General features: G+C 47.1%; 2 protein-coding genes across 2 annotated transcripts; one reads left to right on the top strand and one right to left on the bottom strand.

Moving 5' to 3' along the window:
* Nucleotides 1-15,700: 15,700 nt before the first annotated feature.
* On the bottom strand, nucleotides 15,701-18,888 carry rnf114 (ring finger protein 114). The gene is made up of 6 exons (XM_003963332.3): nucleotides 18,686-18,888; nucleotides 17,982-18,132; nucleotides 17,732-17,838; nucleotides 17,189-17,303; nucleotides 17,013-17,120; nucleotides 15,701-16,940 (listed from the first exon to the last, which is right to left on the bottom strand). Exons 1-6 carry the CDS (start codon nucleotides 18,820-18,822, stop codon nucleotides 16,875-16,877), a joined length of 684 nt encoding a protein of 227 aa, XP_003963381.1. The 5' UTR covers nucleotides 18,823-18,888; the 3' UTR covers nucleotides 15,701-16,874.
* Nucleotides 18,889-19,272: 384 nt separating this feature from the next.
* Nucleotides 19,273-23,118, top strand: spata2 (spermatogenesis associated 2). The gene is made up of 3 exons (XM_003963333.3): nucleotides 19,273-19,394; nucleotides 20,356-21,146; nucleotides 21,269-23,118. Exons 2-3 carry the CDS (start codon nucleotides 20,802-20,804, stop codon nucleotides 22,604-22,606), a joined length of 1,683 nt encoding a protein of 560 aa, XP_003963382.1. The 5' UTR covers nucleotides 19,273-19,394; nucleotides 20,356-20,801; the 3' UTR covers nucleotides 22,607-23,118.
* Nucleotides 23,119-24,536: the final 1,418 nt, after the last annotated feature.

Below are 24,536 nucleotides of genomic sequence, written 5' to 3' on the forward strand. Positions count from 1 at the left end.
TCATAAAGACGCAGAAGCAATTTTTTTCATCAAGAATAGCTGAATCTTTACACTTCACTGAAACAAAGTTTTCCTTCACTACCTAAAATACGGAGTTGAACTTCAAAGTCCAAATCCCCAGTCTGACTTCATCACTGCATGAGATACCTGCAGTTTATCCATCCATTACCAATCATCCATTAAGAACACAAACAGGGTTCAATTCTCACTCAGGGCCAACGCAGGATGAGGTACAGTCATCGCAGATAATATTCCAACTGGCAATAGATCAAATAAAACATGATGAAGTTATTTTTAGATCCCCATCATTTGAAGGCTCTGAACTAATTTACAAACTTGTCTCATAAATGACGTTTTCACACGAGCTGTAAGTTGGAACACTTTTACAATGTGGCTTAATGACAGCCAATAAAAAGTTAAATCTTCCTCTGAACCTTGTGTGAGAGGCCAGAAGTGACATCAGGAGATACTCAGACAGGCACTCTGCTTCCTTCTGATTGAATTAAACACCTTTATAGGTGATAGAAAAGGTGGTGATGAGGAGGAGGAGGAGGACGACGACGACAACAACAACAACAAGGATGAGGTGTAGGAGGAGGACGTATTTTAGATGAATATATTAATGAACCAAGGTCAACAGATCTAGACCCCCAACTCTCTCCAATGTTAGATCTGGAGCATCAATCCTTTAAGAGCAGGAGTAGGCAGAAAATGTTGGGCTTCCCTATTATAACTGAACCCCGACCCAGATAAACAGAGCAAAAGGAGATCAGAAAAGTCTGGATGTTGCATCCAGTTATTATGCCTGCTCGATTAAATGTGTCAGAAATGCCGGATCATCAGAACAAGCCTTTAACCCATTTCAATCAGTTCTTTTGGACAGAGAAACTTCAAAAGAGGTCGCTAAGCTGCACTACATTTCTCAGTAGGAGCAACGGTAGATTTGTCTAGTGTCTGACACCAACAGTAACATCATTGGTGACATCATGTCCACAAAATCGGCATGATCAATACAAATAAGCTGATCATTATGAGCCCCCCTGCCCTCCTCTAATTATTGCCCCACACACTCACCCTTCCATTCTGGCCTGGGTAGGGGGCAGGACAGCATGACCTCACACTGCCATAAACAGTCCCCTGACCTCACCTCCACCCATCTACATTGACCGTTGGTCCACTACGGTTGGACGGCACCCTGCCGCTGCTCCCGCACAAGCCCACGGCTCGGCCAATCAACAACACCGGCCAAACCAATTAAAGTGTCTAATGAGCGTCTTGTATAACACTAATACGGCCATTAAAGAGCGTCTGAAGACGGGACGGGGGTATCGGGTGGAGAGTTGCGGGTTATGGTGTCATGGCTTATTAGTATTCAAGCAGCATTTGGTTTCCATTAAGACGGCGTCCATGAGTGCCTTACGTGTCTCAGTGGATCGAAAATGCTGGTGACGTGATGATCCGCTCAATCAGGGACCTTGCGCAGACATCAGGAGAACAATGAGAACGCTTCTGATTTCACTTCTTTTTTTTCAAATGCAGAAAAGATGCATAAATAAGTAATAAAATGTGTTTGAGAAAACGGTGACCCGACAGCATCACGCAAGCACTCAGTTTAATACTCAGCCATAATATTGCTAAGGGAACAGGCCCAAGGCACTACTCTCCTTTATTAGTCATTCCGTGGGATTATGGACACATTGCTTCCATTACCAAAGAGAGAGAAGCAGAAGCTGAGTCCCCCTGGGGAACACCAAATAACTTTCTCTGTCTCCAACACACAAAATGATTAACATACACTCTGTGGCTGAGCCTTGGTGCGCACAAACACACTTTGTCATTAAGAAGAACCCGGGTTTCTGTCAGCCTGTTTCACCAGCGGGATAATAGAATCGATGGCAGCTAAATGGCCTCGGTGATGTTTGCAATGTTTATAATTTGAGCTCATCCGCCGAGGTTCCTGGAAGAGATCAAGGTCGCGCAGGGACGGGTCGGTTTGGAGTCAGCGTTGATGCGATGATCCTGATGGATGGCGGTCTAGCGAAAACGGATGGAGGGATGAATTTGATTTGTCTTAATGCTGGTGATCTGCGAGGTGGCGGAGCGTCTCATCAGTGCATTACCAGTACGGCCACGAACGCATGTCTCAAAGTAAGTCAATTACAGATCGATAGGATTCACCAATTTGCATAAAATCAGGTCGTTTGAACACCAATACGCTCTCCACCCTGATTCCTTCAGATCCAGGGAGAGCTTGAAAATGCAGCACAGCAGGTTTATGTACAACAATGTGGTTTTTTTGCAACACATGTATTATGTAATGTTGAAATCCTTATCTGAAAGTAAAACAATATACAAGGATAATAACGCCTTCATGGAGGGGAGATGCTTGGGTTTCTTTCGAGGCTCCAATGAAATCATTGGTGTTCAGACGTTTGTCAGCGAACGGTCATGATGCATGAGCAAGAACACACACGCGGGTGAAAGTGGCTGCCAGCTGACATCAATTCAGAGAATTAATGTGCCCCAACAAATCTTGTTGTTTTATTTCCTCCAGTGCCTCCATTATGTGCTTTCAGTCATTAGGTTGATATTTAATGATTGACACCCAGTTAAAGTGCACCTCCAGTGCACCACATACACACACGCACATATGCTACACTAATATTTACTCTCTTTAAAAATACAAACACACACAGCCGTGCTCCCACTCTCCTAAACCCCAGCGTGGGCATAAATTTCACCAGCTCAGACTTTAAAGACAAATAGCCAATAAAAGTGCCAGGGGTGTTCACACATGCATTTCTGGCACAATCAAATCAATTTCCTCTAAGTAGCCATAAACATGTTCTCTTTTAAAAGGTGTGAAAGGGGTCCCATTATCCAAGGACCCCCTGGCCTGCTCCGTCACCCAGAGGTTCCTCTGTAGGGGTCAGCATCAAGGCCTAATCTGTCTCAGTCTGCCAGATCTATCTGTAGCCCTCAGAAACCTCGGCTGTGTCTCGTGATCACAGGACTACGTCCATTAATCAGCAGCAGGCAGCAGAGCCACAAAGATGCCGCCAAGCAGGGGGTTCAAGTCCCGGGAGCAATCTGAGTTCACGCTGCTAGGCCCCCGGGTGTTCAGAGACCTGAACGAGGGATCAGGCGAGGGGATTTGTTGTGGGTTGTGTTTAGAATCATCACGAGTTGTGACGGCGTTGTGATTTTTAGAAATTCATTACAGCTCTCCTCAGTTGCAGTGCTCGCTTCATTGTGATGCAGTTAGGGACTTCAAGGGGGGTACTGAGACTACAATTACCATGGTTGTCCTTCCCATAGTGACTGATTGTAATTGTAATTGACTATAACCACTTTTTGCATATAAACACAGTGTAAAACACTCTTCCCCCAGCTTGTAAAAGCTTGTCACTCCCCCTCTTTCCTCCTCCGTCTGTTAAACCTTGGGCCTTCAGGTTACACTCATGGGAGTTGACACTCAGCTCCTACAAATCCAGTTAATATTCAATGGCTCATTAAAGATTAATTGTGAGCTGTAAAAGGGGGAAATCACACACAGAAGGGCGCAAAAATCCTGCCTTAAGTTTGTAATTTTGCTTTACGGGCAAGCTCTGGTCCCCTTGCTCCCCTGGTCCTTGTTAGTGAGGGTTAGGGATGTATGGTCATGCAGGAGTGGGAACCAAAGCCTGATTTAAACCCACACAGACCAGTGCCAGGCCATGGCAATCAGGCACCAGATTGCTCCCTTGAGAGAGAAGTTCATTTCTACTGCTAAAATATTCAGGAGTTTTAGCAGGTCTCAAGACTCCAGAAGTACAGCAAATCCTCAGACACAGTCCTGCAGGAGTAATCCCCACACATCTAAGGCCATGTGACCTCATAAAAGAAGCCATAGCCCATGAGGATGCTGGAATAACTTCAGAATGTTATTTCTTTCATTACTTTAAACTGTTGTTTTTTTCTAGTTTCATTGTGTCAATTAGGCTTTTAGAAACTTTAAATCAAACCAATTGCTTATTCCTGCTCACTTTCCCTCTGTCTCTCTTCCTGCCTGACCCCCCTGACCTGCTCACTTTCCCAGGAGTCTTTGACCCAGGCAACGCTACAAACACAATTTCCGTAATGTCATTTGCAGCTCCGAACGCAGGAGAGAAAGTCCTGCCTGTCACAACCACCTCGACGCCCCGGCGAAGAAAACGCGACCCGACAGATGACAGATTCTTAGGTTTGTACAAATGGACAGCCCCCCCAGCTCCCCCTTCCTCGCTTTAAACTGCTCACCTCTTTCTTTCCCGGGCAGCACTGCACACACTCAACCACTCTCTGAACGTCCCGTCCTCACCCTTTCTCCAGAGGATGTCACTGTCTGACTCCCCCCATGTCAACTGGGCAGACATTACTGCATTATTAAGTGAGCGTGGAGGACCGGGCCTCATCGGATCTAATTAAGTCAGCCTGTCACACGAATCCTACTCTTGATGCACAAACACAGAGTCATAAATGGCTGAAAATGAGCCTAACCTACTTACTGTCCTATAACCTAATAAATCTGCTGGAGACATTGTGTGAACAGGATTTATATACATACAAACCAGATTTTTTGCAAAATTTGCCATCTTACTTGGATGGTTCACACTCTTGCTTTAGCTTTAACCACCTCCCGCTGGAGTCGTAAAGAAAGGTGGGAGCCCCTCTCAATCATGGGCTCAATCAATGAAGATGATTGGACCAGTGAACAGGAACACATTAGGTCAACGCCTCCAACCTGCTTCGCACCTGACGTGACCTACAGCCACGCAGAGTGCGCTCGCACACCCCATTTGTCACCGCTTTTTGGTTTGCTGGGACGGGATTGACCGGGCAGCCGTGGAAATATGATTCTGAGCACGCATTGTTAACTCACTGGGGAGAGGCTTTTGCCAAATTCGATCAAAGCGTGTAACTGCGTCTTGAATGATGATCCGAAAACCCGAGGTCGTTTTTCACGGTGCAACCATGCCGCATACCAAGACTCGTGTCTCTTCAATCAAAATAGAGGACATTGCTGTCAGTCTACTCTGAACACCACAACAATGCCACAGACCAACAGGGGATGCAGTTTTGGCAATGAAGTCACATTTAGTAAAATGCAGGGGGTGGGAGGTGGGGGGCATGGCGCGTGCAGAGGGTTGGGTTAATATAGCCACTTGGAAGAGAGTCACTTTCTTCCCACGCTGTAGCTAACAGTTTGCTACTCCATATGGAAGCAGGTGGGTAAGGAGGCCGTGAGTGGGCGACAGACGGGGGACCGAGTGGGCGGCGGGTCAGGGATGAACGAAACATCGGAATCTCCCAGAGAATGGTGGCTGAATGTGTGTAGGAAGGGAGCTGGTTAAAGTTTAACTAGCCCCATCCTGTTCCTCGCAACACCCCATCAGCCAGAAGGAGCTGGACCACAGCCTCCACCCCCACTGACCCCCACCCTGTTAGGGACAGAAGTGATGGATCGCCCCTGTCATTGTGCCCTATGAGCGGACCACTGCAAAGAGGGACCCAGACTCCTTGTTAATCTGACCCTCTGTGCCAGAGTGGACAACGCAACACATTATGACCCGCCACCCCCCACCCAATCTAAAAGTCAAAGGAGAACACATGGCATGTAAGTAAAGTCACCCGCCTACATATGAGCTATGCCTTTATATTTTCTCCCCTTTCCTTTTCAGTCAACCTACCCCCCAGCCCCCATAAGCCCCGGCTGGAATGCCTCAGAAGACGAGCGTGTTTTGACGAAGAGTCTTAAATGAAGAGAGAAAGTTGGAGGAGAGCGAGAAAAATGAGCAGCGGAGGAAAGAGACGAGGAGCAGCTGCGTGCGAGTGACAGGACGCGGTGCAGATGACTAATGGAGCTGGACGAGCCGGCGCTATTGACGAGTGATCAGTCATTTGCAGATGCCGTCATGGTGCCGAACCATGTGTTCAGATGCTTATTTATCTATTCTGTCTTGTCCCAGATAATTAGGTAAAAATGTCAAAAAACAGCATTTGTTTCATCCTAAAATGGAGTTCGTCTAGGACCTCTTTTTTAATATTCAAGCTATTAAAGGACATTTTTTTCAGGATGAAACTGCACAGAAAAGAAAGCACATGGAGCACGGAGACCTTGTCCAAGCAATGATAATGGATCCTTCAAAATCTTCTGGATTCAGATAATTACATAATAGGCAGTAGAAATGCTAGGTTACATAAAATAACCCCTTGGCCTTGGTCCTTGGCAGATTGAGGGTCCAAGTCCCTACACAATATGGAATATCACCAAAATGCAATCATCTGGTCCTTGGCCTATGATCACCCTTTTCCTGAAAGTTTAATTAAAATCTGTTGATAAATGTTTATTTTGCTCAAGGATAAGCAGATAAATGCCAGCTATCACATAACCTTTGTGGTGGAGGAGAAAAGAACAATTGAGTTTCATTGTATGGCCCCAACTGAGTTTGATGTGTTGGACGTGAGAGATGTGTGTTTAGATAAAAGAAGAAAAAAATGGTCACAATTTGCAACGGTCCTCCCCTCAATTATTACCAGGATCTCTCGAGATAAGGTGACAAATTTAATTTTATCGGTCTGTTAAGGAAACATGATGTCAGGGAAATGCTGCAGACCCATGCAAGGGACACGGGTCAAGGCGACCATTTCCAGGAGAAAACTCTCCGATCTGATTTCCTTCATCCCGTGGCGGTGGGGGTCAAAGATCTGCCCGTCTGTTTCTAAACTGGAGATGCTGGGTGTCAGTAGGTGAAAGGGAGAGGGGCAGCATACCGCCCGAGCCCGTGGATGTGGACGGATATGTGTGTGGGTGGAGGGGATTGACACACATGTGCTGCACCTCACTCAGCTGACTCTGAGAATATGTTTGCGTGGGACAAGTCCACCAAGACCAATCCATCAACCGGGTCCAAATACGCACTGCGCCGCTGTTGACATGGGGTTAACAACTTGACACTGACAGAGGTGGGCGAGGCCCGCGGCAGAATGGGCCCCTGACAGAGAGAGAGATGGATTGGACTGTGATCGACATTCAATTTGAATTATTGCAAATATTTCCATTTAGCGTAAAATCGTGCGTGTTATGAGCGCTGCCGGACAAGTGAGACTTTTTTTTAATGTTGTTTGCAGATGTAAAAACAAGTGCAATAGATCTCCTCAGGGCCTCGTTGGGGCTTCAGAACAGACAATCTTGACAAAGTCCCTGGCGGAGATAAGTTATGTTGGAGCTGTTTGTGAAGACCTGAAACTTCCTCTCAGTAACCAGCATGCATTATTACACACTAAACGTGCACTAATGTACATGTCATCAACCCTGTGGTGAGACAACGCACTAGAAAGTGATTTAAAACTTTATAGGGGCCATTGATTTTAAAAGTACCTTGTAGGCTATGAGGAAAAAGGCAGGTCGCCAGCCGGCAAAGACTTGAGAATGCCAGGTGGAGGGCGGAGGCAAAGCGCAAGGGAAATGTAGCGTAATCCCAGACTCGGCCACGTTATCAGCTGGGCTTTTTAACACAGCGGCCTATTTAATTGCACTTAAAGCAGGATGGCAGAACATCAATCTTGATGAGTGGATCTGCATCGCAGTTCTCCCAGGCCAATCTATCACTATATCTGGCTCTGCCTCCGGGTAGATCTGCCCCCCCCCCCACTGTGCATTTTGGTTGGTGTTGGTCCACTGCTGCTGCATGTAGGATTAATTTGTCATTACCTGTTTTGCTACTTTAAAATGAGCATCTTTGTTGTTGCACTTTGCAATAAATCAGTGAAACTACTAACTACGGTTGATGTCCGCTGCGCAGAGGAATCCAGGTTACGCCAGCAAGTCACATTTTATTCGGCTATTCCATGTGTTTTTCCTATTAAGAAGCATTATGATGGATTTGTTTGGTGCATTGAATGTAACTTTTGCTAAATAAAAAAAAAAAAAAACTATTTATGAGAAAACCTGCATCAACTCGCCACACCTCCCGGCACTGCTCCCTGCTGCTGTTACAACTGGCCACCACTAAAGAGTGCCCTTTAAAACTGGCACACTTTCACATTTACTGGTGAAGTAAATGCAGAGGAAGTAGATGTGCGCATTAGGGCTTAAGCCAATAGTTTTGTGGTTAGAGAACAGTAACTACCTCCTGTGCAGTAAGAGTCTTGAACTCTCAGTGGCCAAGGAACACTTAAATACAGAGAGTGCTGGCTTCATGGAGGCCATAAAGCTTAAAGAGAACTTATCTTATGCTGAAAGCAAGGGACAGAGCCTACAGGGGAGTAATGATCCCCTAATGTGGTGGCCTTGCTCTCCTAACCTCTCCCACTCCCGCATCGCCATCCCTCCTCCTGCTCCTACATTAGCGGGGATAATAAATGAGACTCCTGCATCACAAGCATAAACTTTTTATGACCCACCTAACCAGCCTTATCAAATGTGGATGTGATTACTCTGCCAGGTGACAGGCGGAGAGACAGATGGACAGGAAGGAGGAAACGCAGGTGGATTCCCAGAGTGGGAGGGGAATAATTATTTCATATTTTGGAGAGAAGGGAAGGATGAGCATGTTAAAAAATAAGGGAGAGGTGGTCTCTGAGTAAAGGACAGGAATAAAAAATGAGAGTAGAATGAGGGAGGTGAGAAGTGGGGGCCAGGGAAGTATCTTTGAGTGCTGCTGTGAATGGGCCCGTAAGATGGAGTGGACAGGCTGTATGGGCCTGGTGAAAGGCGCCTTTCTGCCCTACATGATCACTTTGATCCCTCCAGTTTCCACACACCAGTCAGCAATATTGTTCAGCAGCAGTTGGTTAATACATTAACTCAGTCCTGGTAAGTAGACAAGGGATGTGGGTACCCTAACCCCCCCTAGCTTATCTCTACAACTTCTCAAACTTCTGTCATGTCTTTAAATCTGAACTGTCTATGCAACTGTGGTGAGACTTTCAGCTTAGTTTATTCAAAGACAGACTGCAAAGGCCCTAGAAACACCTAACTCCTCCTGCCGTCCCGTGTTAGCTGTAAGATGGATCACGCGGATACATACTAAACATTTCTGACATGTAGTTTTTGTTCTGCCTCATTACCAAACAGCCCTGGCTATGAAGAGATCAGATTAAAGGTAATTAAAATGACAAAAAACACCATCATTCCTAATGCGGCTCTAATGACAGCCTAAGTGAATACCAGCCTCTCTGCCTCCCCCCCAACCACCTCTGTTCCTCCCTCTGCTCATCCCTCTCGTCTCTCTCACAAGCTCAGCTGTGGTTACGGAATCATTAACCTGGCTCCGTGAGAAGGATGTGCTGACAGAACACTCTGCCATTGTGCTTCCTGTCATCTTCAGGAAATCGGGGCTTTCCCCTGCTGTCGAGGTAAAGCGCCGCCGCGTGATGAGCGATGCCAACCTTTTCCCTGCTTTTATTTTGGTTTCCAGTTCCTATATTTGCCTCTCTACTCTCTTTTTACCCATCAGCAACAACAAAGTTCCCATTGCTAAAGGACTCAGAACAGAAACTCAAAAGTGGAAAAATATTTATATAATTAGAATTATATATATAATGTTATAATGTTCACACTGAACATTGCATATGAAACATGGGTAAACCAGCAAAAGTAGAACATCCCTAAAAACACCCAATAATGGAACAAATCGCACACCTCTTTTTTTGACAACCCCATTCGGGTGCGCAGTGCCTTATAGGAATGACGGAGTGGACGTGTTCTGTAGTGAGCAGCGGAGACTTGACGTTTCCTTTACATGGCAGCTGCAAGGATGCGGTGATGTATCAGAGTCAGCAGAAGCATTGATCATTACCAGGGTTAATCATTGCAGTGGGAACCCAGAGGAGATGGAAGATGCCTGGGGAGAAGTAAGCCAGGAGAGTGGGCGGTTACACCGCAGGAGGCCTTGCAGGTCTACAGCAAAGGAATGCTTGCAGCAAGGCTAAACAACTTGTCCGCTTGTCCGAAATCTTATGATAACATGCTAGAGGTGTTCATACACCTTAATGCATGCCTGGGGGTAGGTGGGTGTTATGGGACCAGCAGTATCATCTGCTTAAATGGACCCTCCAAAATATGGGAAACGCCGGATTTGTGGAGCGTCTACTCAGCAGTACGGTGTCACTCCCCTGAGTTGGGGAGTTAATAATTCAAGTCAGAGATGAAATAAGAGGCCAGAGGCCTAAACGACAACACAGCCAGAGAGGGAGGTAGAGACCGGTGAAATTACGTCTAAAAGGGCGGGGACAAAGCAGCCGAATATGCCAGCGACATATTATGGCTCCCACCGTGATCACCTGTGACCTACTCCGACCACTCACATAAATGTGACAAATGTAATTTACCATCAGGGCAGCTCAATTTATTTCACCAATATATTTGCTACACAATGCCTGTTACTTTGCTAGCAAACAGATGCTAATATAATATTGTATGCTGACAATAATGTGATTTACTTGATGCTTTCTTTGCAATAATGGCAGCAGCCCAAATTGGCGTCAGGTTGCATGCCAGTGATGCTGGCACACGTGCGTTATACTCGATACTGCTAGGTCAGCAAATATTGAGTACTATCAACTGGTAGAAGGTCTGAAAGTAGGTAAAGCTCCACATGCGGGTATATCTCAGGGTGGGTGTGTCTCAAATAGAGTAGAGGTATATAGCCAAAGCAGGATGTTTCTATAAGCCTTCTGGACAGATTCAATGGTCAGAGCTGGGACTCTACTGATTGGCAGCTGCTTCCGTCTCGCCTCATTTCTGGCGTCCTGCCATCACCAGCGTGCGGCTGACATCAAAGTCCAGGATGTTCTCTGAGATAAGCATACGAGGGAATGACGGAAGCACGTGGACCTGGAAATAAGCAGTAGCAGAGATAAACACGCCCGCTCACTTTTCAGGCATGCACAGATACTTGAAGGAATGTCAGAAATGCCAAAAGGAAGGATGACGGACGCTGGTACTACAAAGAGGTCCGTCTCCTCCGACATCAGGGCAATAAAACTGTCACGTCAAACCAGGAATTTGCTGATGGCACACATGCATAGACTCAAGATGAGCGAGACAAAAGGGAATGTGCCAGATGAAGCCGTCACTTCTCCTTTTTAGCCCAGTTTTGTCCAGAGTCATCCCCCTTTCACCTCTCCTCTGCCCCGCCAACACTTGTCAAGGCGAGAGAGTCATTAATGTTTAGCTGGGGAGTGACGGCGGCGCTGACAAGACTCATCTGTCTAAGGAGACAAGATGAGAGAGAGGGACGGCGCATCAAAGGACGCCACTTAGAGAGTGAGATGGAGAAATGAGGCAGAGCGGAGGAAAACACGCCAGGCTGGACCGACGGGGAGGAGACCCGTCTTTCTTTGGCGAAGTTAAAGGTTACGTCACCAAGGTGGGCTATGAAATGATGCTATTGTCATCCCCATCCTCCCCTCCTTTTCTATCCTTCCATCCATCCACCTACACAGCAGCCGTCTCTCCTCCCTCCTCCCCTCCTTCCAAGTGCTTGTCAGCAGTTTGATTCACTACCTGCGAGTTAGTTACTCATTGAGCCGAGGAGGGCCCATAGCCGGTGGAGGTGCATAGACAGGGGTGTATGGGCAGCCGCTGGTGTGGGGCGGGAGGGGGGACAGCTGTCTGATTGACAGATCTGCCTATGTCGTCCATTCCGTCCTGCAAAGACACGAGCACACAAAGCACAGGAAGTGGAGGGAGGTAAACAGCTTTGAATATGAATAGTACACTGCAGGGGCGGTTAATAATTGGGAAGTGTTGGATTATTAATCTGAGACAAGTCGGAGCGCAGTTTCCATGTAACAGTTTCAGAGAGGAGCAGAACGAGCATCCCCCCAAAAACCATTCAGAGGAAGTGAAGAGTCTTGGGATCAGCTTTTATTTAATAAAAAAAAAAAATGCAGAAATTCCGAATTGGAATAGGGAAAAGAGCCTGTTGCTGGTGTGTGATGGAATTTTATAATATGTCCCTTTTTCCCAACACAGAGAATTAATCCAATCATGTCAATGGCTGTTCAATACTCCCAAGGTCAGTGAATCCTGTCAGGATATTTCCCGAATCCAGATGCTTGGGGTTCAGTCTGAGCTGGGATACAAGTTAGGAATGATCTCCTTCAATGACTCTTTAACCACAAAGGTACTTTCAGGCTCAAATGATTGAAACATTGAGGTATTAAGGCTTTCTCAGGTTTTGGTACATTCTCCAGGATGGTGATATCATGATCATGAATGGATCTCCAGAGATCTTCCCGAGGTTTTCAGTCTCTTCCGTGAGCGCTTCCCGCCAACTCTCCGGATCCTCCAGAAGTTAATGGAGAGGGAGCTGTGACGACTTGAGCAAAGAGAACTGAGCCATTGTCTTCCAAATCAACTGTCAGTGTGTTTCTGCCGTCAGCACTTTGACTCACTACCTGCCTGGTTAATCATCGAGCCGCTCCGAGCCCGCGAGCCGCTGGAGGTGTTTGGTCGGCTGCCACAGACCCCCGTCATCGCCACAACAGGACAACATTCTGATTGACAGATTAGCAAGCGCTGGCACTTTTATTTTCCAAAGAGAGATGAGGGGAGGTGGGAAACAGGGTGATGAAATGAGGCAGAGGGTGGGGGGTGTTGAAATGTTTGGAGCATATGGTCTCCTGCTGTTTGTGGTTATTCCTGTTATTATCGGCCTCACAAAACATCCAGGCTTCAAATTGTCTAAAAGATATGACGGTTGGACAAAATGATTCTGTTTGTGAAAGTGGAAGTGCCTCCTCTATTGGACAGTTTTGCTGCTGCAAGGACCCCCCCCCCCCTCCGATGAGGTTATCCACAATCTAGTCTTCTGCCCCTCCTCTGATTCCCTCATGTGCTCCTGCTGAGGTTTGATTTCAAATAGAAAAATTAATGGGAGAATAATAGCTTGGGGCCCTGCTCTCTTCCACGCACACATCTCCGCTGGTCTACAGGGGTACCGCAGACGGGGAGGGGGACTCAAATTGAGATCCATTTGCCTCTTTTGGCTTGTTCCACTGCGCCGCAGACCCACACACACTTGGGGGACCCACGTCCGCCTTCATTTACACCTCAGAGAGCTCAACTTTCAAATATTAGTACAGTGGCGGGTGCGGGTTTCAAATATATAAATAAATAAAGAAATAAAGGAGGGGGAGACAATTTGCAATTCCCCTGATAGCTCGATCAGGGCATTTCATATTCATTTTCACTTCCAGGAGAATATTCCTGCAGAAACAGGGATTGTGGGAACATTTGCAGGGGCTTTTAGAGAGGTGGAATGTGGTCCGAGGAGTCACAGAAGGGTTTGGTCTCCAGAATGCTGCTTTTAATGGGCAGAATGGACACATACAGAGAAAACCAGTTCTGTGAGGACCTTTGGGTAAACACCAGTGTGGATACAGAAATGGATGCATGGACACACAGGAAAGATGCAGGTTCCCCTTAATTAAAGCAAAGTTAAGTTTAATGCTCTTGGGCTAGCAAAACAAGGAGAGTCTTTCTGGCTGTTGTGTGTGTGTGTGTGTGTGTGTGTGTGTGTGTGTGTGTGTGTGTGTGTGACTGGGGGGGTTAAAGACGGAAGAGGAGCTGGTGTAGAACCAGCATTGATGTGAGGGAAGCCCACCGGCGCTTTGTGTTCAAACATTTGCGAGGACCGACCTGCCCGCGCCGCCACGCCCGGGCAGCAGGATTCCCGAACTTCCTATTTCTCCTGACTTTGAGGAATTTTGCAGCGTGCAAACTCCCAGCGCTCTCCTCGCACGCCCCGCACCTCATCGCAGATACCTGCCTCAGCAGAAAAGAAGAAGAAAAACCCCACACAGACAGACCGAGAGGGAGAAGTTTTCCAGGCATCTGAGCACTTCCAGCCTCCTGTCAACCCCTGACTCACACGAGTTATAGCAGAGGTGCACCGAAAGTCTTTTTACAACCCTGATTCAAAGAATTGTCAGGTGTGTAAGAGCTGAACCCCCCCCCAGATGTTCCCACTGAGGTCAGATAGAGGTGTAGCGGCTGCACACGTAACTCCCACCAATGTAGATGGACACATGGCTGCACCGGAACGCTCCTGTTCCACTGCAGGAAATTTACCATTTATGCAGAATATTTAAAAACCTTTTTAATGTTTCCTAAGAAACTACCCCTGGAAAAAAGTACCCAATCGAGGGGACCTGAGACCCAGGCTTTGAGTCTATGGAGCTAAAGGGTGAAACTAAATGTGGCGGCCACGCTGCAACAGATCCATTAAAAGTTAAAGAATCTAAGGTAAGATCATGATGGTGCAGGGGGCCGACAACTGAAACCTTCCCATGGATGTGGTCAGCATCATTTTAATCAATTTTCCTGAATTTTAGGTGCGTTGGAAACACAAACCACACAGATTACCTGCTAACTAAATTCCTGGTATAAAAGAGTCCTGGAAACGTTGGTGGAAATAAGGCCGATCTTTTCAAAATGTATTTATTTTATTTCTTACTAAATTAATATTGATCCTCTGTATATATCCACAGTATTCCTTTAAAGTTTCCATCTTTGGGCTTCTCCAGGAGAGAAGGCGCCATCCTTCAGGGCCTCGGACCAAGGGTGGGATTTCTACACTAGTGTGAAACCTCTGAGCTCCAACACCTGTGGCCTGCTGAATTTTTCCACTGGGCAGAAGTTTCTAGTACAACGAGGAGCGCTCAGGGTGTCACGGGTAGAATGATGGTGCAACACAGTTCTAAACCGAGCCGCCGTCGCTGCGCCTCTCACGCTTTGCCCCCTGGGCACGTGTCGCATTAATTGCTGCCTCCACAGAGCCTGCAGACTGCACACGCCATCCACGGCCCGCATCAAAGAAAGCACACGCTCAACTTTATGAAATTTTTATTCATTGTGTTCACTTCTCTTCCTTTTCCTATTCCCCACCTTGCCCCCCTTTCCCGTTTTCTTTTAGCTCTGCCACCAAACAGACAAGAAAGACTTCTCCCTCCCGTGTTTTTCGGCTCGACTTCCTTCCTGGCCGGAAGCGCTCCAGTATCTCGTTAGCTGTAGCATCTCTCCTCTGTCTGCCTGGAGCTAAACAACTGGGGACGAGAGGGAGGGAGAGATAAAAAAGAAAAGAAGAAAAGGGGGGGGGGTTAGATCAAGAAGAGATGTGGGGAATGGCTCTCCACGGAGCAAGGTGAGGAACTGTAATATCATTTAACTACAGCAATTACAGATGCAGGAGCACACAAAGGAGAGAGGAGTTCCTCTCCCTGTGGATGGTGCTCAGCCCAGGCTCCAGCTTTCATCATTCGTCTCTCCAGATACAAGAACATGCAAAAACACCTTACAGGAGCATTGATCATGGGACACAATCCTCCTTTGAAACCTAATATTTGTTATTTTCTCTCACATCGTTTCATTTGGTGCCTAATTATGACAACTGAGCGAATCCGGAGCTTTAGTTTGAAGCAGCTTGCACGTTACTTTTACTCTCTCTCTCTCTCACACACACACACACACACACTTGCTGAGGTCATCCATCAAACAAGCCAGTGTTATTTCTCCCCCACATGTCTCATACACACAGGTATAAATCACCACGCCTGATTTCTGGAGGCCGAGGTTTAAATAATTAAAGGGCTTTAATTTATCAGGATTTAGCACCGGCCCACAGTAGGTCTGACAATAGCCAGCCAGATATATCCAGAAAGTGCACACACAGAAAATCAATTTGCATTTTATTGAAGTGTACAACGAACATTGAGAGCCGAGTGTCACCAAGACTACACGGGAAGGCATCTGAGTTCAGCTTTTAAATCTTGGGTGACCTTTAAGGTTGACCTGTGAAGATTACAACACCTGATAAATCACAAATTAAAATGAAACATCAGCGGTTCTCAAGTGAAACAAAATGTCTGTCCTGCTATTTCAGAAAGCGTACAACCTTGCTTATTATTAGGTTATTTATTTTAACTGGCAGTGATGATAGCCATGAAAAACAAATAAACTTATTATATTTAGTCCAAACTGCAGCCGAGACTGCTTAGAGATTTGGAAGCAAAGTGAAATTTTAGTAGTGATTTTGCATGTTTTAAATGCTACATTTGAACAAACCAGAGCTTTAAAAGCCACTCCGACTCAACCGGCCCTGGAAAAATGAACTGTCTCGTCCGTCCTGTGAAAACGCGTGGAGCTCTACTGCCCCCGTGTGGACATAAATATCCTCAGAACTTACGAAAACAGGCTCGTGTATTTTGGGTCAATATTTACCAGAAGGTATGAATACACGAGAGATACTCGAGGGACAAACAGACATCTGTGTGCCGCCGTTTCCCCCTCCTTTCCCCTCAACCTCAGATCTCTCAACAGAAAGGACAAACGACAGAATAAAGGAAGCTCTTTCTTCCATTAATACACTTACATCTCATCTGCTTCCTGTAAGAAAAAACATGTCACACTCAGTCTTTATTATTGGTATTATTACAAACATACTTGAGTACTTCAGTTTGCCGCTAACGTTTAGCCACCTAGTGGTGAAACCCTTTAATAACATCAAGTATTAGCCACTGGAAGATTCAATAACAGTTTACACAGTTTGGTTTCCAGACACCATGTCACCAGTGGGGGGAAATATCAATAAGGTTCAACAGATATTCAACAAATGATCCAGACTACTGATATGACTATGGGAGCATAAGAGATCATCACAGCAGGAACACAGCATCACCCAGAGGTTTGGAGGGCACAATATGCTTGAAAATAATCATATTGCAATATTCATTTGCTGAATAATCAACCTTAATGTGCCAAGAAGAATAATTCCCTGTAAAACTGGAGTTCAGTGATGGATCTCTTCACTGGCGTCCTTCTCCAGAACATTCTTCTTCTTCACACTTCAATTGTCCAGTAAGGAGCGCTGTAGAGCCTCCTGGATCATTGTGTGCTCATCTGTAGAGTAATCCTACGAGGACACGGGTATTGCTCGTCTTACTGATTTACAATAAAGAAGAGATGCATTTTAGAGTCTACTTACGACAAAAGTATCATATGAGAATGTGTGCCTGATCTTCAAGTGTTGGAAAAAGTCTGCACTCCTGTATTCAGGGTCTCCCCAGGGCATCGAGGCACAGATGGGACACACCTGGAATAAAGACAGCAGATTCAAATGTGGGCTCCTTATGGAGTGGATGCGCCGAGTGAATTTCCTACCACTTGGCGTGCATCTCGAGCATGATGGGAGGTGCAGTGTTCGATCAAGCCGTCCTGATCGAGGTTCGGGCAGTTGCAGTACGGGCAGGTGAAGGTGTAGCGATTCGGCACCGAGCTGAGGAAAACAAAAGGTGTCAGGCTGAACTGGGCAAAACTGAGTCATAAATGCAGAAACTGTACGAGTATCTTGACACTGAATCCAGAAATTTCTTAGAATGATGCGACCACCAGCCCCCGTTGCCATATGGCACATATAGATATCAAAATATCAACGTTTGGGGCCCCCTACAAAGCAAAGCACCAACCTGTCTGGTTAAAATGTGTGCGAACAGTTTGGATCTATGGACTTCAGGTCTAAAGACTTATCTCCATTTCTTCTGACAGCAGGCAAATCAATCAAGAAACAGCGATGAGTCAGCCCATTTTATAACGCTGTCTTCAACACGGCTGACAGATGAGCGATTGGCCTTGAACCATGTGCCAACAGTTCATATCGCCACAGGCTCTGATGCCAGCCCATAAAGTTACTTTAACAAAGTTTACCTTATGATGGCTGGCTGATTCTGCGCAGAAGTTCTTACTCCTTCCTCGATGTATTCCTGGTATTTTGAACAGGCAGCTGTGTGGCTTCTCATCTGAGAAAGGCCAACCTGAATATTGAGGCAACACATGTCGGTTACACTCTGTATCAGGACACACTTTACGCCAGCAGTAGTGACAATTGCAGATCATATGCCAAAGGGATCCAGATCACTTCCAGACAGAACCAGTGAGTTTTAATCAATGGACACACCTGTGTCCCACACCCTTTGCAAGATGCCATTGATGACTGAATAAGAGCCTCCAGCTTAGCAGCTTTTGTCCACTGACCCAGCCCGGTCCGGCATACAGCACACACTGGCTTCTGTGGACGCAAACACTCCTGCAAACAACTCTGACAAAACCTGACAAGAGAAACAGAAAAAAAAAATAAAAAAATATATATATATATATAACAATTACAAGGAAACCAAACCATCGACTATTAAACAATTGATTCAAGTGCAGTCAAAACGAATAAAACAACTATTAACTCTCCTGAAACTCAAAGGACATAGCATTAAAACGCCCAAAAGTCCCTAAACCAGCTTCCTGTAAATCCAAAATAAGGTCACCGCCTCTAGAGGGCGGGAGAGTTTGTAGTCTTTTACAGCTGAAAAACGAGAGAAAACAATTGTAATTGAAACTACAACTCCCAGGCGAGGACGACTCTTTGATGTAAACAAAACTGAAACCGATCTAGCAAGCGACTTTTTTTGCAGATATTCAAGTAAAATAAATGAAAACGCTGGGTCATGACAGATACCGTCAAGCACAAGGGCGATGTTCCGTGTCTCAGGCAGCTCGACGTGCTCAAAATGAGGATTTTCTTCCCCCCTGTCGTTTATTGTGTGAACGGAGTCGCTAGTAGCAGACGGTGGCGGAGGCGAGACAACAGAAATAAGACAGAATACTCACGTATGGCCGCATTGTGTCGTTACGGGACTCTCGAAAATTTCTAGGCAAACTGGACACACGAACTCTGACACGTCGCCGCTCCCGTCAGAAGCGGCTTTTTTGTGCTGTGCTGCGCTAAATCCTCCAAGCATCGCCATTTCTTTTCTTTTCGGACTCGGTCCTCCTGTGACGACGTCACCGGGTCCTGCGCCTTCTCACGCGCGAGGGCGGAGTTATCGCTGACAGTCCAACACATGATGGTGTTTTTAAAGAGGGGGGAAAAAAATCCCTCTTTGGATTAAACATAGACTAACTGGGATGATATAGTCAGAATATGCAACGAGACTAAGAATGGTAGCCCGCACGAAAAGGAACCTTTCTTTTTCAATGTTGTAATTACTGCTAATGTCGGCCGTAAATCGCAGTGAGCGAGTGAGATGTGGTCTCAAAATCGTGTGAAATTATTTAAATGAAAAGTGTTCTATAGCCTAGTGGACTTTATAGATGCTGCGTATGCAGTTAAAAATTGCATTTGAATTGTATTTGTAAAAGGATTATATGCACAGAAGCCCTGAAATTTGTGACGTTGCTTTTTTTTCCGATACTCTCTCCTTCTCCCCAACAGCACGTGGGCCTCTGATGAACTGTCAGACGTGTGCGCATGCGCGGCAGGACGGTGGGAATTTCCTACAGCTGAGGCGTAGCTAGCTGCGGCTAGAATGTATTAGAGGTAAGATTTTCGGCTTGTGGTGTTTTTATTCAAATGAGTTTTTTTCAGCTGGTGTTGGATATCCGGTGGTCACAACGAGGAGTCTAAAATTGCGACGTGTGCCGTAAAATCACTGCAAAATTTTCACAAAAGATTACAATCTAGCGATTGACCGCCCTGCTAGCTGAAGCAATTGTTAGCTGGCCAGCTGCGCTGAAATGGGCGTTCACTGCTCTGCTAATATACTCGTTTAACCGAGGATGGAAAGTGACACCATCGTGTTTCTTCGAGTTGGAGGCTCGTCTGTCAGTGATCTATGAGGTGTCGCCTGATATTTTTTTCAGCGCTGGTCGTGACGGGCTTGTGTTGCAGTGGATGCGCAGTAGTAATGCACGGGGATGTTGTTAGCAGACATGTAGCTACTGCTCGCTAAACGAATGATTGCTAAGGCAATGATGTGTGAGAAATCAGTCAGCTCACATTTGATCAATCGGGTAAATATTGGTGACCCTAGTCGTGCATATACGCCTATCCATACATGTGTATCTGTCCGGAATGCAGTTGGAGATGAGCACATTTGACCCAAGATGGACTTCACGAATGTAGTTCGCTCGTCAAGTCTGATTCGCGAGTAGGGTTATGTAGCATGTAAATCCTCGGTTCACTGTGCGTTTTTATTGTGCATGTCACGTATTGTTACACCAATAGAGCCTAACGGTTACAGGCCTGGTATTAAATAGCCCACACACTGCGCCCTCACCTCGTCCCACTCGGAGCACAGGCTCCATTTCTCTAACCAGTGATGCATAAACACCTTCTGTTTCACATGGCTGAGGTTTTTAAACCACCCACGACGATTATGCAAGCAATTAGTTTGCGTTTAGATAATTGTAAAAAGATCCCAATAAATGAGAGAGTCACAAGAACTTTGATTCAGGTTTCCTTATTTGTGTCTTTCCTCAAACCTCTGTTGTCGTTACAGCTCGAGAACACAGAAGAATGGACTGTGAAAGTGAGTGTGAGATGGGTGACCTCAATACCAGCCCCTGCTGAAAGTGAACCAGCGTGTGAAGTAACAGCTCTTCCTGACCTCATCTTACACGACATTATCTTCTTGTTCTGGAACAAGTAGGGCTTTGAGTCCGTAGAGATGCCTGTACGAAGGCATCCTAATAGGCTGCAGCCTACCGATGCCAACTGAGAGTGCCCGTCAGCTGCATCCCTTTTTTCGAAAATGTTCTATTAATTGGACAGGAAGCCTCATTCCTCACCCACCTCTGCAGAACGCTATTAACCCTGAGAGCATGCACGTATACAGTGAATCATGATGACCGAAAATGGTGCTCGAATGTGACACGCCGGTGCAGGAAATGTTAAAAAAAAAGGCAAGGCTCTCTCAAAAAGTGTAACGGCTAGCTGCTGCCTACAATGGATGCTAAGTTAAAAGAGGACCTGTTTCGGAGGTACGTGACGGCCTTGGAGAAGCGTCTGGAGGAGGATCACTCGAGGATGGGGATTACTCCCGATGGGGACAGAGGGAGACGCAAGGACAGCGAGGCCCTGCTCTCCACAGCCACGGCTCTGCTGGGGGCGTACCAGCCAGACCCAGGACAGCGGTTCCGGATGGTGAATTTCTACGAAGTGGTGGAGAACTGTCTCCGTTGCCAGAGAGGAAGCAACCTGAGGAGCCTGGAGAAAGCCTTCCACACACTGGAGGTCATCTGCACCAACCTCTTGCTGTTCCCCTGGAAGAAAGAGTTCAGATGTATAAAGGTGAGTTGGTTTATTGCGAAGACTGTCAGTGTTTCAAATCTGAATTTTAAAGAATGTCAACGGTGTTTCGACACAGTTTTTGTGTTGGGACACTAATGGGGTTCCTGTCATTCCTGTTGCAGACCTTCACTGGCCCGTATGTGTACTATCTGAAGTCTGCCATTCCTGATGCTGACCTGCGACCTCTAATGCGCACCATCGGCTACACCTGCGATCACGACGCGCAGTTCCGTCTGCAGGAGCATCCTGGGGGAACGCATCATCTCCGTCAGTTGGCGTTTGAGCTCTTCCTGGCCCAGGCGGAGTGCCGTCTCCTCGGTGAGGTGGTGGCACTGGCTCGCGGTTCGGCCTCGGAGCTGGAAGCCCTGGAGCTCCGCAGAGGTTGCAGAGACGACGCGGCCGGCTGCGCAGAGGCGCTCCGCAGGCGCGACAGTCTCGGGGCAGACATGGCCCGGCTCTCCGTGAGGCCGCTGGATATCGAGAGGCCTCACGGCCACCACCTGAGGAGAGGCAGCCGACCGTCTAAGTCCGTGGACGTTACCGATGGGGCCGGCCACTGGCACGCAGCCGTCAACAAGCCGGTGCTGAAGGCTTCACTGAGTCTGAGGAAGGAGCCTCTGTTTGTGGACACGGAGGAGGATATGAAGGATGAGATCATCAGGCCCAGCCCGTCGGCGTCCCTCTTCTCTGTGGCAGCGCCGCCGTCCCACAGCACCATCGCCGATTTCTTTCCGATTCAGTCGCCTCCCCCAGCCGAAGCGTACACGTCGTACCACTCTTTGGATGAGATTGACTTGTACACAGAGAGGGGGGTGACGGGAGGGAGGCAGACGCCCTCCCGTCCTCCGTCAAGGGAGCCCCGTGAAGCGAGGGATGGGTGGCTGCTCAAAGCCCACGGCAGCGTGAAGTGTCAGGGCTGCGGTCTGGGCTGCTCGTCCGTGGCGTCCTGCCAGAGATGCGAGGTGATCCTCTGTCCCGCCTGCCACGACGTGGACCCCTCCCCCTGCTGCGGCCTCCAGGATTACCACCTCAAAACGCCAAGACCCCTGGACGGTTACATCCCCGTCAAGGAGAAGCTCTCGGTCTACTCCAACGCTCACTCCCACCTCCACCCACACCCCCTCACGCTGACCCACTCCCACTCTCACCCCCACCCACACCCCCAGCTGGTGGAGAAGCCCCTCATGTCCACCAAGCTGTTTTCGAGCAAGTCCATCGCCCTGACGACACCAAAGGGAGGCAGCAGCGATCGAATGAACCTGGGGGGGTCGCGCTGCGGGTTTTGCAACAAGCCGGGCGCGTCGCACACGTGCGTGAACTGCTCCAAGGTGTCATGTGACTCGTGCATGAGCTTATATGCAAAGGATATGTGCACGCGGAAGAATCCACAGCACAGCTTCGTGCCCAACCATCAGCTCAACTTCAAATCCGGCACCATGTCCCACCTGGTGTACCGGTGAACCCGGCAGATAAGACGTGCGTCCCGTCCCGTCCCGCTCATCTCCTCTCTTTAGTCTTGCACTATTGCGTCAGCCCCGGTCCCGCGTTAACGATTCATGCACCGTCGTCTCACCATCAGCAGGGCCCTGGAAGGAACGCAGAGAGCCATATCGCCCGCCCACATCTCTCTCCCCTGTGCAGGCTCTTGGTATATTTTTTCTTTCTTGCTCTGCCCCCCACCCCCAGCCCCACCCCCACCCCCTTTGACCCTGCTACCTGCTCTGGAGTAGTCACGTGATGTTGTAGCAGTTCCCAAATTCCTCAAATTTCATCCCACCTGAAAGGGAAACATGAAGAGTCCCTTCGACATGATCGTGAACTTTCAACTCGCATCTAAGCTAAAATCCCCTCTAATATATAAGTATATATACAGTATATATGTACGTGAGTGTGTGTAGAAAAGATCTCTAAGCTTGCGTTGTGACAAAGGAAATCTTTAAAAACTTGAAAAAAGAGAAAACGTACACTGGAAGTGAACGAGTCAATAGTATATTTTTATTTGAAACTCTATTCTCTAGAGAGATGTTAAGCGGGCAGGTTTGCGGGGTTTGAACCCGTGCAGTCGTGGGGGGGGGGGGGGGCGGGAAAGGGAAATCCTGAAACAGATGCCATATATTCTCTCTGAATGACGTGTCTTGTAAAAAGACTTTTTTTTTTTTTTTTCCCTGGCGAAACAACCGAGGTTGAAATGCTGCTGTGGACGCGTGGCACTGATCCGTAGACATATCCCACCCCCCCTCCCCGTTCTTTCTCATCACACTACCATATTCCGCGTCGTCGTGGTGCGCCTTGTATTATGACCCCCCCCCCCCCCCCCCCCCACTTCAGGTGTCCCCTGCTGGGCCCGATATCAGGCGATCGAGGCTCTTTGACAGCTCTTTGAGTCTGTCCAACGCAAACTGACAGTTTGAAAGAATAATCAGACCTGGATTCCGTCTACCTCAAATGTCTTCGGCGTTTAGATCCAGACCGAGCGTGGTTTGAAATGAGCCCCGACTAGAGTAACTGCATGTTTCCAAATGTCTGTTTACAGTCAGCTGATCAGCAGAGGTGTTCGATTTTGTGACGAATCTCTTTCAGAACTACGACTAAATCAACAAAACAGCCTCGCGACACCATCCCAACTCTGCGGTCAGCTTTGATTTCCAGACGAAAAAGACGAACAATACAGTGAATTCCAGGGGTTGGACCCAAAGGGCTGATTTGAAATCACTTTCATATTTAAATAAATTGAGCGTGGGTTATTTTAAGTCCACCCGGGCATCTGAACCTTCATGGTCCGTCTGGAATAACCTGTAAATGCCTTAAAAATGTTCTACAGTCTTATCGTATATATATTTTTAATTTATTTATTGTCTTTTACGTCACTCCAGGTAAAGAAGTGAACCTATATTCTCCAGACTGCATGATCTACTGTATGTAAATAGCTTGAAGGATAAAAGCTGAGGAAAGACTTGGTAAAAATCCAAACCTAATCACACCATTCAGCAGTCATTCAGCTTGGAAATGTTTTGACTCTGTTTATCTGCTGAAGGGGTTCACGTCTGATAACCACACGATGCTCAGAAGTGATGTCAAGCTTTAGTTCATTCCGTCCCCTTTTAAGTCTTCTCATTTTATCGTTCGATGTGCTAAAACGACACAACGAAGGGACGTTCCAACACCGTCTTCATGCGTCTTGAAGGTTTTAGTCCGTAATGAAAGGAGGCGTGTGTGTGTTCTCGGCTATTTTGCCTTTATTGTTAAAATATTTTGTCACTCGTTCCATTTTTTTTTAGCCTGCTCATTAATCATACCAGCAACAATTTCCTAAAGTTTTGAGCCATGTTTCCACATTGAACATTTTTGCCATGAAGAACAAAGAAAATCAGCATACCTGTGTGGTTTTGC

Source organism: Takifugu rubripes, chromosome 3, assembly GCF_901000725.2.
Source record: "Takifugu rubripes chromosome 3, fTakRub1.2, whole genome shotgun sequence".
NCBI lineage: Eukaryota > Metazoa > Chordata > Actinopteri > Tetraodontiformes > Tetraodontidae > Takifugu > Takifugu rubripes.